The sequence below is a fragment of the Bubalus kerabau genome, chromosome 1 (genome assembly GCF_029407905.1).
Source record: "Bubalus kerabau isolate K-KA32 ecotype Philippines breed swamp buffalo chromosome 1, PCC_UOA_SB_1v2, whole genome shotgun sequence".
Classification (NCBI taxonomy): Eukaryota; Metazoa; Chordata; class Mammalia; order Artiodactyla; family Bovidae; genus Bubalus; species Bubalus kerabau.
In genome coordinates, this window is record NC_073624.1 from 31,398,652 (window position 1) to 31,411,813 (window position 13,162).

The 13,162-nt window shown below is 35.4% G+C and overlaps 1 protein-coding gene across 7 annotated transcripts in view; it reads left to right on the forward strand.

Moving 5' to 3' along the window:
- The window catches only part of AEBP2 (AE binding protein 2), a 115,133-nt gene that overhangs the window by 64,702 nt on the left and 37,269 nt on the right, over positions 1–13,162 (forward strand). For all 7 annotated transcript variants that reach the window (XR_008711540.1, XR_008711541.1, XM_055571423.1 and 4 more), the window contains exons 4-6: positions 3,375–3,561; positions 6,323–6,447; positions 11,917–11,984. Coding sequence is in view for 5 of the 7 variants with exons in the window: in XM_055571423.1 (XP_055427398.1) it covers positions 3,375–3,561; positions 6,323–6,447; positions 11,917–11,984 (380 nt within the window). In the remaining 2 variants the exon portion in view is untranslated. The remainder of the gene's footprint in view (positions 1–3,374; positions 3,562–6,322; positions 6,448–11,916; positions 11,985–13,162) is intronic.

Below are 13,162 nucleotides of genomic sequence, written 5' to 3' on the forward strand. Positions count from 1 at the left end.
CACGGGGCACAAAATATGTAATTGACCCAAAGTATGTTTTTTTGGGACTTCACTGTTGGGCCAGTGGCTGAGACTCTGAGCTCCTAAGGCAGGGGGCCTGGGTTCTCTTCCTGGTCAGGGAACTGGATACCGTATGCCGCAACTAAGACTCAATGCAGCCAAATAAACAATAAAGTATGTTTTTAGAATAGGTGTTAGGAAATACAGGGGTGATATCTTTTAAAATGGAAAAGCAAGAAAAATAAGTAGTGCATGTCTTAGTCTATGGCAGTACTGTACACTTTAACAGAAATGATTTGTGAACTGAATGTGTTATTTAATATTTAAAATTTTTCAATGCTGTGTTAAAATACTTGAAACAAGTGCAAATGAAAATAATTTAAATAACATCTTAGACTTAACCTATTTGATCATTTCAGCATCTTGTCAATATACATAGTTAATAAGATCTTTTGCATTTTCTGGTACTAAATCTTCCAAATTTGGTGTGGAGTTTATACTTAACACTTTTTAAAAAACTTGAACTAGCCGCATTTTAAGGACTCAGTAGCTCTATGTGTCTAATGACTGGCATGTATTGAACAGTGCGAAACTAACTCTTCAGGGTGATTCTCCTTCAGCACTCTTAATTCAGTCTCTGAACACTTGCATCTATATTTATTTTATTTTTTTAACCATTTTTAATTGAAGTATTGTTAATTTGCACTGTTACGTTAGGTATAGGTATACAAACAGATTCAGTTATACATACATACATATATTCTTTTTCAGATTCTTTTCCATTATAGGTTATCACAAGACATTGAATATAAACAGAAGGTTTTTGTTGTTAATCTGTTTTATGCATAGTAGTGTGTGTATGTTAATCCCAGTCTCCTCCTAATTTGCCCCTCCCTCCCTATCTTCATCTATATTTAGATTTCATAAAATTTGCAGTTGCAGAAGTAGATTCACACACTCATGTTTTCCAACCACATTTAAAATTTTTTTTCGGTATTTAGAAGGAATTATTAGGTTTTAAATTAAAATGATTATTGAGGAAATTCAAGTGAAAACCACAGTGCGATTCCACTTCATACTCACTAGGATGGTTTTAATAAAATAAAAGAAAAATGACAAGTCTGGGCAAGGATGTGGAACTGTCCTTATAAACCTTGTATTTGTTTGTAGGTTGTAAATACACTAAATACCACTGAATTATATACTTTAAAATGGTATGTTATATGAAATTCACCTCAAAAAATTAATAAAATTAAATAAAAATAAAAATTCAGTTTCTTCTAGTAGCGTTTATTTATAGTGGTAAGTAGCAGCATCTGACTAGTGGGTCCTGTAGTAGATGGTGGTGTTTTCTGGCAGTGTGGTAATCTGCAGAAGATGGAAACTTTAAAAAGCATTCTTTTTTGGTGCTGAAAATACGTGTAGTAAGATTTTAGATTCTAAGAATTCAGCAACCGTCAGATGCCCAGCTTCTTTCTCAAGGTCAGAATCTGTAGCTGAGCCTTCTGTGATGTAGGCAATCCGAGGACCACACTACTGATAAGAGTTGTAAGAATTAAATGAATTGTGAAGCCCTTAATATGTCTGATTGTTTCTTTTCAAGGTTGCATAACTCTTTGTGCCTTACCTTTGATCACAGTCCTTTGAAGTTGTCGCTTTATATATATATATATATGTCTTGCTGATCACATATAAGCACTTTCACTGCAAAAAGTATATCTCTTATCCATCCTTACACTTCTAGCATCTAACGTTAATAGTACCGAATATGGAATAGATAAGTATTTGAACTAAAATCTTGGGTCATTCTTCTCTCAACCTGCTGCTGCTGCTAAGTCATTTCAGTTGTGTCCGACTCTGTGTGACCCCATAGACGGCAGCCCACCAGGCTCCCCCATCCCTGGGATTCTCAAGGCAAGAACACTGGAGTGGGTTGCCATTTCCTTCTCCAATGAATGAAAATGAAAAGTGAAAGTGAAGTTGCAGTCGCTCAGTCGTGTCCGACTCTTAGCGACCCCATGGACTGCAGCCCAGCAGGCTCCTCCGTCCATGGGATTTTCTAGGTGAGAGTATTGGAGTGGGTTGCCATTGCCTTCTCTTAACCTATTGTGCACTTTAGAATGGTCAAAGGTTTTTGTTAGCAATACTGAGTACCGTTGGAGTGCTTAACATGTCTCTATATATAGTGAAATGAGTAGAATAATTCTTAATGGTACTATGCAAGGATTTTGCTGTGAAGTGTTTCAGCCAGCACTGATTTTTATCAGAATCTGTAAGCCAGTATATTTAGAGATAGCTATGATTTGTAGGACGCTCCTGGTAATGTATATATTCATAAAAGTATATTCTTGCCTTAAAAATGCGTGCAAAAGATGGGCTGGGATAAATTATCTAATTATGATCTGAAAGTGTGAGGATGTTCCTCACAGGAGGGTGAACTCTTTTCACGTGGTCAGATTTAAAGAGATTTTGTGAATAAAGTTACGATTTTTACTAATAGAGGGCTGTTGGTCTGAAAGATCCCCTGGAGGAGGAAATGGCAACCTACTCCAGTATTCTTGCCTGGAAAATCCCATTGACCGAGAAGCCTGGAGGGCTACAGTCCATGGGGTTGCAAAGACTCGGTCGCTTCTGCGTGCGCGCGCATGCACACACACATTCTCTCTTTCTCTCTCTGGCTGTATTGTGCTTTTAGAAGTTTGAAATGGTAGCGGTATCTCAACTGAAAGAATACACACACTAGAGGGCAGTATTGTGGAAACATGGGGAGTTTTTTGTGGTATTAATCTAGAGAAATGTAAGTTGAACCATCTGGGAATAATGTGTTGGATACATTTAGTGACATACATGGCAAATTTGCCTACTTGTTGTTTGGTTGTCAAGTCAGAAACGAAACAACTTGAGTAAATCACTGATGGAAACCCCCCAGCAATCCAGTGTGGATTTCACTGTTTGAGGATCACTTCTAGAAAATGTTTTAGTTAGTAACATTCATTTCTTAGAAGACCTGAAAATACTATTTTTTAAGATCTAACTAGAAATCTGACTTAAATTGTAATTTTAGTGATTTGCAAACACTGCATCCATTGTTGGAATAGCAGTTGCCAGGAGACTTGGGCAGTTAAGTAGACCTTGTTTTCTCAGTTTTGCAAGTACAGAAGACTGGTGGTAGTGAGATTTAGTTGCTAAGTCATGTTTGCCCCATGGACTATAGCCCACCAGGTTTCTCTGTCCATGGATCATAGATCCTTTCTGGAATTACTTCAGTAGTGTTACTGATTTACTTCTGAAAATACAAAATATATACTCGCTTCTGTTTTGCTTGCATTATGTAGTGCATCCCTGACTATTATTATTATTTTTTTTTTATTCAGTGTGTCGTCGGTGGCTGCAATGCCAGCTTTGCTTCTCAGGGAGGGCTAGCTCGCCATGTACCCACACACTTCAGTCAGCAGAACTCCTCAAAAGTCTCTAGCCAGCCAAAGGCCAAAGAAGAATCTCCTTCTAAAGCTGGAATGAACAAAAGGAGGAAATTAAAGAACAAAAGACGACGCTCATTACGTAAGTATTCAATACACATTGAAAGGCAGTGTGTGTCAGATGGTGTAGTTTTTATCTTAGACTCTCATGCAAATTCAGCTTCTACCATTCTTCAACTCTGCTTATCTGTTTTTGTTAATAGTAATGAACAGATAGGATCTTGGTCTGTCCCTGTGAGAATTCAGATGTATGTTTTACCTTCAGTAGCTAAGGGAGCAGTATATGTGGACTTAGAGTACAGACTTTATAGAATTAGATTTTGAGGACTATTGTAATTCTGAATCAGAGAAGGCAATGGCACTCCACTCCAGTATTCTTGCCTGGAAAATCCCATGGACGGAGGAGCCTGGTAGGCTCCAGTCCATGGGGTTGCTAAGAGTCGGGCACGACTGAGTGACTTCACTTGCACTTTTCACTTTCATGCATTGGAGAAGGAAATGGCAACCTACTCCAGTATTCTTGCCTGAAGAATCCCAGGGACAGAGGAGCCTAGTGGGCTGCCGTCTATGGGGTTGCACAGAGTCGGACACGACTGAAGCGACTTAGCAGCAGCAGCAGCAGCAGTAATTCTGAATTAAGATAATTTAAATTACGACAGTGTTCCTGTTTGTAACAATATTTTAGAAAATTTGAACTTCTTAAAGATGTAAAAATCAGGTAAAAATAAAGTAACCTGTCTGTTCCAAAGTGGTGTGTGTGTGAATAGGGAAACTCAGTGTAGTCTGTGTCTCGGTGCTTAACAGTCTATTGTGATGCATATGTATAGTGTTTATGTGCTTAATTACAAGATTAGATGTAGCCTCCATATTTAGGACAGAACATAATTAGATGATTGTGTACTTTTGAACCACAGGAAAATAGTCTTTATTTTTGTGGTCTTCAAACAAAAAGTTTTTGATTATATAATTTACTAAGAAAAATGATTGGCCATTCAGTCTTAACTTGGTGTACTTACGGTGTATAGAGATAATGCTGCTAGTGTACACTGACAAGAAGGAATACTGAAAAACATAGAAATGGGAAAAAGAAAGAAGTTGTATTATTTTCTTCCTCATGATAGTGGATCATGACACACACCTGCTTTGGAGACTATTGTTCTAGTTTAGTATTCTTGATCCTTTAGTAGTGGACATAAAAAGGTTAAGGTCTGATGCATAGAATCTGAAATTTGAGGGCTCTTTTTATTATTCCAAATTTAATTCATGTGATGACCTCTGTGTTTGTTTAATCTTGAGTTGAGGAGTGATAGATTTGAGTGATTTAGAGGGGTGAGTCATTGTTAATAAGCTTATTCTTCTCAAGAGAAAGCATATTTAGAGAGTATGGAGAAAGTATGCATTTTTTCACCCAGTAGCAGCAGATGAAGTAGGAAGGGGATTTGTTTCTTAGCATTAGGTAAAATCATGACTTTTTCCCTCTCATAAATTGAGTTTTTAAAAACTGATTTCCCATTGTCATTGCATTGTTAATCTTGTGGGTTCTGTTAGTTTATTACTAGCTGGTGTTCTGTTTATTTCCTCTTGAGCAAAAATCCAATGAGAAAAGAGCTATTCAGATTGCTTTATTGAGTATACCAACTGGTAGATGTGTAGGTGTACATGAGTAGTAGAGACAATTTCAGTCTGCCCATGTGTTAAGTCAGAATAGTGTGGTAAATTAGCATATATGTAATTTAGAATATGCTGTACCAGGAAATTAGGCTGTTTCTTTTATTGTCAGTAAAATTTAATTTTTAATTACAGATGATATTGAGATATTTTACATGTATTAGAAAGCCCCACAATTGTAAAATAATAAATGCACTTTCCTATCTTTGAACAGTGTTATTAGGAATAGAAACAATACAATTTATAGTTATTAATGGGATGAAAATAGAAATTTAAAAAATGATCCTATCAAATCTTTAGTGTATAACTTTGTTGTGATCATACTGAAAGATTGCTTACTCTAGGTTTGTCCATTTTTTAAAAAAATGACTTAAGCGTATCAGTGTAATTGCATTATGGCTTAAGGCATTTTTCCTGTGCATTTATTTTACTCATCATCTATAGCTGTTGCATTTCCATTTCTCAGATTAGGAAACAGACTAAGAAAGATCAGACAGTTTGTGCAAAGTCACATAGGTGATAACTGATGGGATTGGGTATTTGAAAGAATTTTGGACGACTCAATGGCATTTAAATGTATTTATAATTTTCTTAGATTATCATTAGAAGAGTTACTCATAATCAGGAAACTGTTTGTCAAAAATTTTTAAATTTTAGTATTACTACTTTGTCAAATCTGAAGGAAATTTTTATTACATATTAATGTAAACTGTTCATGAAATGTATTTCATATGTTGGGCCAAGATGAATGAGATCTTGTAGTGCACAGATGAAGACGTTTGTCATATTGTTGGAAACGCAGGACTGGTGCTCAGGAGGGATCCTGGAGTAAAATGCAAAACTATGAAAAAGAGAGTAGCTAACGTGTATAATCATGAGGTTGAAGGTTAAAATCTCACACACCAAGGAGCAGAATTAAACCACACTTGCTTCTTAGAGTTCTGCTTCTTACACCCTTAACCTTGTCAGCTTGGTTCTGTTTTGAAAGCGAAGAAAATCTTGACATTTAAACACTAGATAGATAGATAGTTAATTGTTTCAGTCTTTTCTTTTTTTTTGTTTCAATCTTTTCTACTTAGTATGTATTTTTGTGGAAAATGGATCACTAATTATGGCTGTTCTGAGACAGTTACATTTTTCTAAATATTCTTTACTGCTTTTGTATTGACTTTTAGCACGACCGCATGATTTCTTCGATGCACAAACACTGGATGCGATAAGACATCGAGCCATATGCTTTAACCTCTCAGCTCATATAGAAAGTTTAGGAAAGGGACACAGTGTTGTTTTTCATAGTACTGTAAGTATCTGATTTTATTTTATTTTTCAAATATTGCCCACAGTTCTATGTTTAAAAGATCACATGAAGTTTTTTAGCCTTTACTTTGAGCTATTTAGGAAATTGGGATGGTATTTGGGTTACTAAGCATTTGAAGATCCGTCTCTGACTTTAAGTAAACTAGGTGTGTTTTCTGACCCGGTTTCCTTATGTGTAACGTTAGAGCATTAGACTTCCTTTAAGGTACATCCCTGTCTGTGTTTCTGTATGCTGTCTGTCTCCCCTAAAATGCACATCTAAAGCTAGTGTTAAACAGAAAATAAGATAATGGTTATCAAATGAAAGCTTCATGAAAGAAGGAATTTTTATCTTTCTTTTTTTTCCTGTGGATGTATCTGAAGCATGTAGAATTGTGTGTATATTTGTTGGATAAGTGTTGGAAAAAGCAAAATATCAAATTAAAAAAAATAACTAGTTTGTTTTTGGTTAACTAGAAGTTAATAGAGAGTTATTTTCTTCTCATTCACCTTGCCATTTTATTATCCAGTTATCTTTATATTGCTGTATTTTGATGTAGGTGAGTTAGTAGAGATAAACTTTAGATCAGACTCAGTGATTTGAATCCCTAGAAAGAGAGTTTCTTTAATTTTGGCAGTTGAAATAGAATTTATGTTTTATATATTCTAATAAAAATGCATGAGAATTTAAATATAAAAGATCAGTATGGATATTTCTACTGGTTTGAATCTTTTATTTTTCCCAACTCCTCTACTAATAAGGTTTTCTTGTACTTTCACTTTTTTTTCTATGACTACTTCAGTTCACAGTCCCTGATTTTGATTCCCAAAGTTAAAGACAAGAAGGTAGAAGATTAGACACAAGGAAAGGAAATCTTTTCTGAGCTTGGAGTACATAATAGGTGTGAGTTGGGTTTAAGGAAAGGTTTGCCATACGTATGTGCTTTTAAAGAATGTTGGAAATACATTTATTAAATAAGAAAGGGTCAGAAGGAAAATTAGAGGCTTTGAAGACAAAGTTAAAATGGCTGTGCTGGAAATTTTGTTGGGATTCAGCAGGATTAAGAGCTTGCTCAGCAGTGATGGTTTAAGTCCTCCTTTGGAATTTGATAACATAGGTTTATGATTTGGTAGGTCTATAATTGTTCTTTTTTTTTTTTTAAGTTGAAATTAACATTTATTATCCAGGTTTACTTTTATGTATTAACATACAGGAGATAGAAAGTATTAATCATTTTACAAGTTGAAATAAACTGAGGATTGGGACTTTGCTGACTGTCCTGTGGATTAAGACTTGGCCTTCCAGTGCAGTGGGGTGTGGGTTTGACCCCTGGTTGGGAAGCTAAGATCTCACATGCCTTAGGGCCAGAGAGCCAAAAAAGATAAAGTAGAAACAATATTGTAATCAATTAAATAAAGACTTTAAAAAGTTCACATCAAAAAAAATTAAAAAAGAAGCCTGAGGATTGACTGATCATAAAAAATATTTCATAATGATTTGATAAAGTAGACTTTTAAGGGTTTTGCTGAATAAAAAGCATGTGAGATAGAAAATAAGTTACTTAAATTTTATCCATGTGATCTTTTTCTTTTCTTGAAATACAGTTGATTTACAATATTGTGTTAGTTTGAGGTATATAGCAAGGTGATCAGTTATATACATATGTTATTTTCCTGGTTATATTCCTTTATAGATTATAAGATATTGAATATAATTACCTGTGAAAGTGTTAGTTGCTCAGTCATGTCCTTACTCTTTGGTGATCCCATGGGCTGTAGCCTATCAGGCTTCTCTATCCATGGAATTCTCCAGGCAAGAATGCTGGAGTGGGGTGCCATTCCCTTTTCCAGGGGATCTTTCTGACCCAGGGATCGAACCCCGGTTTCCTGCATTGCAGGCAGATTATTTACCATACTATACAATAAATTCTAGTTCCTAATCTATTTTATGTATAGTAGCTTGTATCTGTTAATCCCATACTTCTAATTTGTTCCCCCTTTCCACCTTCTAAGTTTATTATAATTTTTTTTAAAGCTTAGTAAGATGTGGTCCCAGACTCAAAAGGAGTGTGGCATTAGGGCTAATTTGTTTATTTACTTAAATATTAAGCAGCTACACGTGCCAGGTACTAATGATACAGAAGTGAACAAAATGGATGAAAAACAAGAAACCAGATATGCCTACACTCTAATAGGGGATACATGATAACCAGGGTAAATGAATTAAAAGCTTGAAAGTGAGGATATGAACCACTCAGTTACTAGGGGAGGGGCATCATGGCCAGAGGCAGGTGTAGAATCCTAGAGTAGGAATATGCCAGGTAGGTTTGAAACCACTCAGAAGGCTGGTGTAGCTGGAGGAAATGATTGAGGCAGAGAGAGTAGAAGTGTCAGAGAGGTAATGGGAGAATCTGGTTGGACTGACACTTGGCTTTTTATTCCGTATGTGTTGGGAAGCCATTGGAGGAGTTTGAGTAGCCATGCTCTGATGTGATTTTTTAAATAAAAGTTCTGTTCAGGTGTAGTAAATATAAACTCACCTCACCCATTTTACGTATACAGGGGAATTTCTTACTGTCCTGTGGTTAGGACTTCGTGCTTTCACTGATGGAGCCTGAGCTTAGTTCCTGGTCTGGGAACTAAGATCCTGCAAGCTGTGTGGCCAGGAGGAAAAAAAAAAGTATACAATTCTCTGAATTTTGACAGTTTTACTTACCAATGAAACCACCACCACCATCACCACAGTTAAACTTTCCTGGTGTAGCTTTGTGTGTTCATCTTTGTCTCTGCCCTCTGCCTTAGAGAACTCACCAGTCTCTTGCCTCTCATGCAGGTTTTAATGTGCTCACTTCAGTTTCTGTATTGAGAACATATTGTAGGTCAGTGTGGGGGAGAGAAGGGGTCAGTCTTTTCAGTATCTCAAGTGAGAAAAGACCAGAGTGGTTGCAGTGGAGATTCTAAAAATTGTTAGGCTCTGGATGTCTTTTGAAAGTAGTATTGATGAGAATTTTGGATGGATCAGGTATGGTAACAAGAGGATAAGATGACTCCAATGTTTTTCGCCTGGGCAGCTAGCCAAAAGGATGGAGTTGCCTTTTAACAGTCTGTGAGATGAGCAGGTTGAGGGAGTCGTTATTTAGTTGCTAAATCATGTCTGACTCTTGTGCAACCCTATCCACTGTAGCCCGCCAGGCTCCTGTGGCCATGGGATTTTTCAGGCAAGAATACTCAAGTGTGTTGCCATTCCCTTCTCGGGGGGGATCCTCCTGACCCAGGGATCAAACCTGTGTCTTCTGCTTGGCTGCTGGATTCTTTACCACTGAGCCACGAGGGAAGCCCAGGTTGAAGGAGAGGGGAATATCAAGAGCTGTAATTTCAACACATTCTGTGAAGAATCTAATGCTTTTGTCATGTAGGCAGGTGGTTATGAGTCTGAGCTTAGAGGAGAGATGTGACTACAGATAAGAATGGAAGTTACTCGTGTATTAGGGTGTTTAAAGATACCAGACTGGATAAGATCACCTAGGACATATTAAATAGAAAAGAGAAGAAATTGAAGGACTGAGGTTTGGACCTATCAACATTTAATGACTTAAAAGGGTAATAAATCTGATGAAATAATGGTCTAATATTTAACAGGGACCTCTACCTGTTAGGGAATAGAGGCGACGATGATAGTTAAGGTTCTGTTTTAAAAAGTGTAGCATCGGTTTTCACATGATTTCATTAGAGCCAATCCTTGAGATGAAATCCTTAATTGACCACAGGAGAAGTAAAATGATAAAAAAATGGAGGAACTAAAAATGTGTATTAGGAGTCTGGAAGAAAACTTAAAATTTACTCTGTTAACATAGTCTATGAAAATGAAAAGGTTTCCATTTGTAGAAAACATCTGTGAGAGTTTAAGAACATGATTGATAGCTGTTATCAATAAATTTTTAAAAACCTAGAAATAAGAGTGATGTTGCACCCCAAGCGACATTGTGGTGGCAGAGGTACCTTGACTGAGGAGAAGTAACAAAGGTGTAATATAATCTGAAGAATGCTTTTTCCTGGGGGAATTGGAAGGAAGAAGCATCCATGATGGGTAATGGTCTTCCTTGGACACAATAGAAAGGAAAGGGGCTAGGTGAGGAAATCCTTGTAAGTTCCATGACTGACTGAGAAAGGTTGATGAAGGTGGTTTGTATTAAACAGAATCATTTCTGTTAGTAGTCAGTGTTCAGTACTAACTGTAAATAGAAGTTTTCTAGTATCAAATTAGCTTTTATAGTTAATTTGATAGCCGTATTGATAGTGAAGCATTTTACATAAGAATATTTACGTGGTGTACTTGAGCTGTTCAGTTTGCCTACTTTGTCTTCCTTAATTGAAACATTTTCTTTGAGCCTTCTCCAGAAGAGGTCAGCAGAATCCCAGTTACCAATCAGTTGACTTGCTATACTTGGTTGCATTGTATTATTTTTATATCTTATTTCTTTGTCTGTAGAGATAGTTTGTTTTAATGTCTTCAGATCTGTCTTTGGGCTTTTTAATTAATCCCATTACCAAGTCTAGAATTAGAGTACTTAACTATAGAGTTTTAAATAATGAGGCTAGAAAGTGTTTTGTATTTGTTTGAAGTACTGCTTTTACTTCTAATATATTTTGAGGATGACACGTAACATTACTTTGTGAGGCTATTTGAAACTTAAAAACTTGGTAAAAATATTGACATGTAGATTATTAAAACACTAGCGTTCTAATTTCATTAATATGGAAGTTCTCAGAGTTATAAAATGCCATTTTGATCGATTTTTAAGAATCATTATTTCAGTTTTTAGAATCTGGTAATGGAAGACAAGCATTTTGTTTGTTTTTACACTTACATAGGTCCTTATAGTTCTAGTTGATCCACACCTTAACTTAGATTCCTTAATCAAATCACACCTTAAAATCAAACCAAATTCCTTAAAATCAAACCTAAACACTGATTGGTTAATGTTTCATTTAAAATAACACAAATCAACCCACAAACAAAAAGCCTCCACACAAATGACAAATACCTTAATCATAAAAAGGAGACTTGTCCTTTCCCAGTGTTATTTTTTCCTTCACTGTTCATTTGTTCCTCAAACACATTTCACCAGCACCCCCACCCCCGCCCCCAAAATACCCATTTTAGCCAATGTGGATTCTTGGTTGGTATTCTGGCTCAGCTAAAAACTTAGTAAAATAAAAAGCATTTTAAGAGATAATATGGTTTTTTTCTTTGGCTGTATAAAGCTACTTCACTTTTTCTCTTCTTTTTCTTTTGTGAAAATAGATGATCAAGGGTGAAATTGCTGTGAACTAGGGCAGGACAAGATGTGGTGGTGGTAACATCTGGTCCCAGACATGAACACTTCAGTTCTTGATTAGGACCGAAAGCTTTTTAAAAGCACATTAGAATGATGTTTCATAGTTTTTGTAATTTATTTTATATCATTGCTAGGTAATAGCTAAGAGAAAAGAGGATTCTGGAAAGATAAAACTTTTGCTTCATTGGATGCCTGAAGACATGTAAGTATTTGGAATACCGCATATATAACTAATAGACTGATGTCTTATTCTTATTAAAGTCTTTTACTCAAAAATCACTTAAGCTATTGGGTTCAAATATAGAAGACTTACAGGAATGAAATCACAGAACATTTTGAGGTTGTCAGCATGAAAAAGATAATCTGTAAAGGCTCTTAAGAGTACCTGGCTCAAGGTATAAGCTTTAAAATTAACTTTTAAAATAGTTTTTATTAATGTAAGTTGTCATAGCAATTTTTAATCATTTTTAGAATGTGATTATTTTTAGAACTTTTAATAACCTTCAAGTAGGATAGGGCATAAACAACCTTAGTTATGCCTTTGAGACAATTATTTTTAACAATTTCTAAACATTTTTCAGGACATTATTAATGATATTTTATTGAAAAAAGCAATTGCTGAGTTTTCTAGGAGTGTTAACATTTTTCTTTGAGTTTTAATACCCTTTTATTAGAGTGGTTCTGACCCATGTGCTCCTTAATTTGGATATTTAATGTTCAATATTCCTTTTATTCTTAAAAATTTTTTTAGTTGTTGCAAAAGGTAAATGAAGGTATATCATAGAAAAGCACCAATAATAAATTGAAATGAATGGAATCTCATTAAAAATTAATAAGATGTGGTCCATACTTATTCTTGTTGTTATATATTTTTCTACAGCATCATTTCCCAAACTCCAGTCCAAAGAGATGTTAATGAACATGATATGAATTAAGAGCTTTAAAAATAGATTTGGGATGGGGTGAGGGGTGAGGGAGGTTCAGGAGGGAGGGGACACATGTACATGCTGATTCACGTTGTATGGCAGAAACTGGTACAACATTGTAAAGCAGTTATCCTCCAGCTAAAAATAAATTTAAAAAATAGATTTGGGAGTTTATAGTGCACATTAGCATATTGAAGTAAAGCAATCTATTTAACTTTTTAAAAATCCTGTGATTATCAAATGTCTGTGAGTGTAGGACATCCTTTCCACTTCCTTTTACCGCCTCCCTTCCAGGTTTTTAAAAAATGCCACTCTAAAATATTTTGAAATGTCCATGTAAAATTTATTTAATGAACTTTTTACTGAACATTTAAAGTTACCCATTTTTCTCCACTGTTTAAAAAACATTAAACTTTGTTTTTATTTACAATGGAAGATGTTATGGAGATAGGCA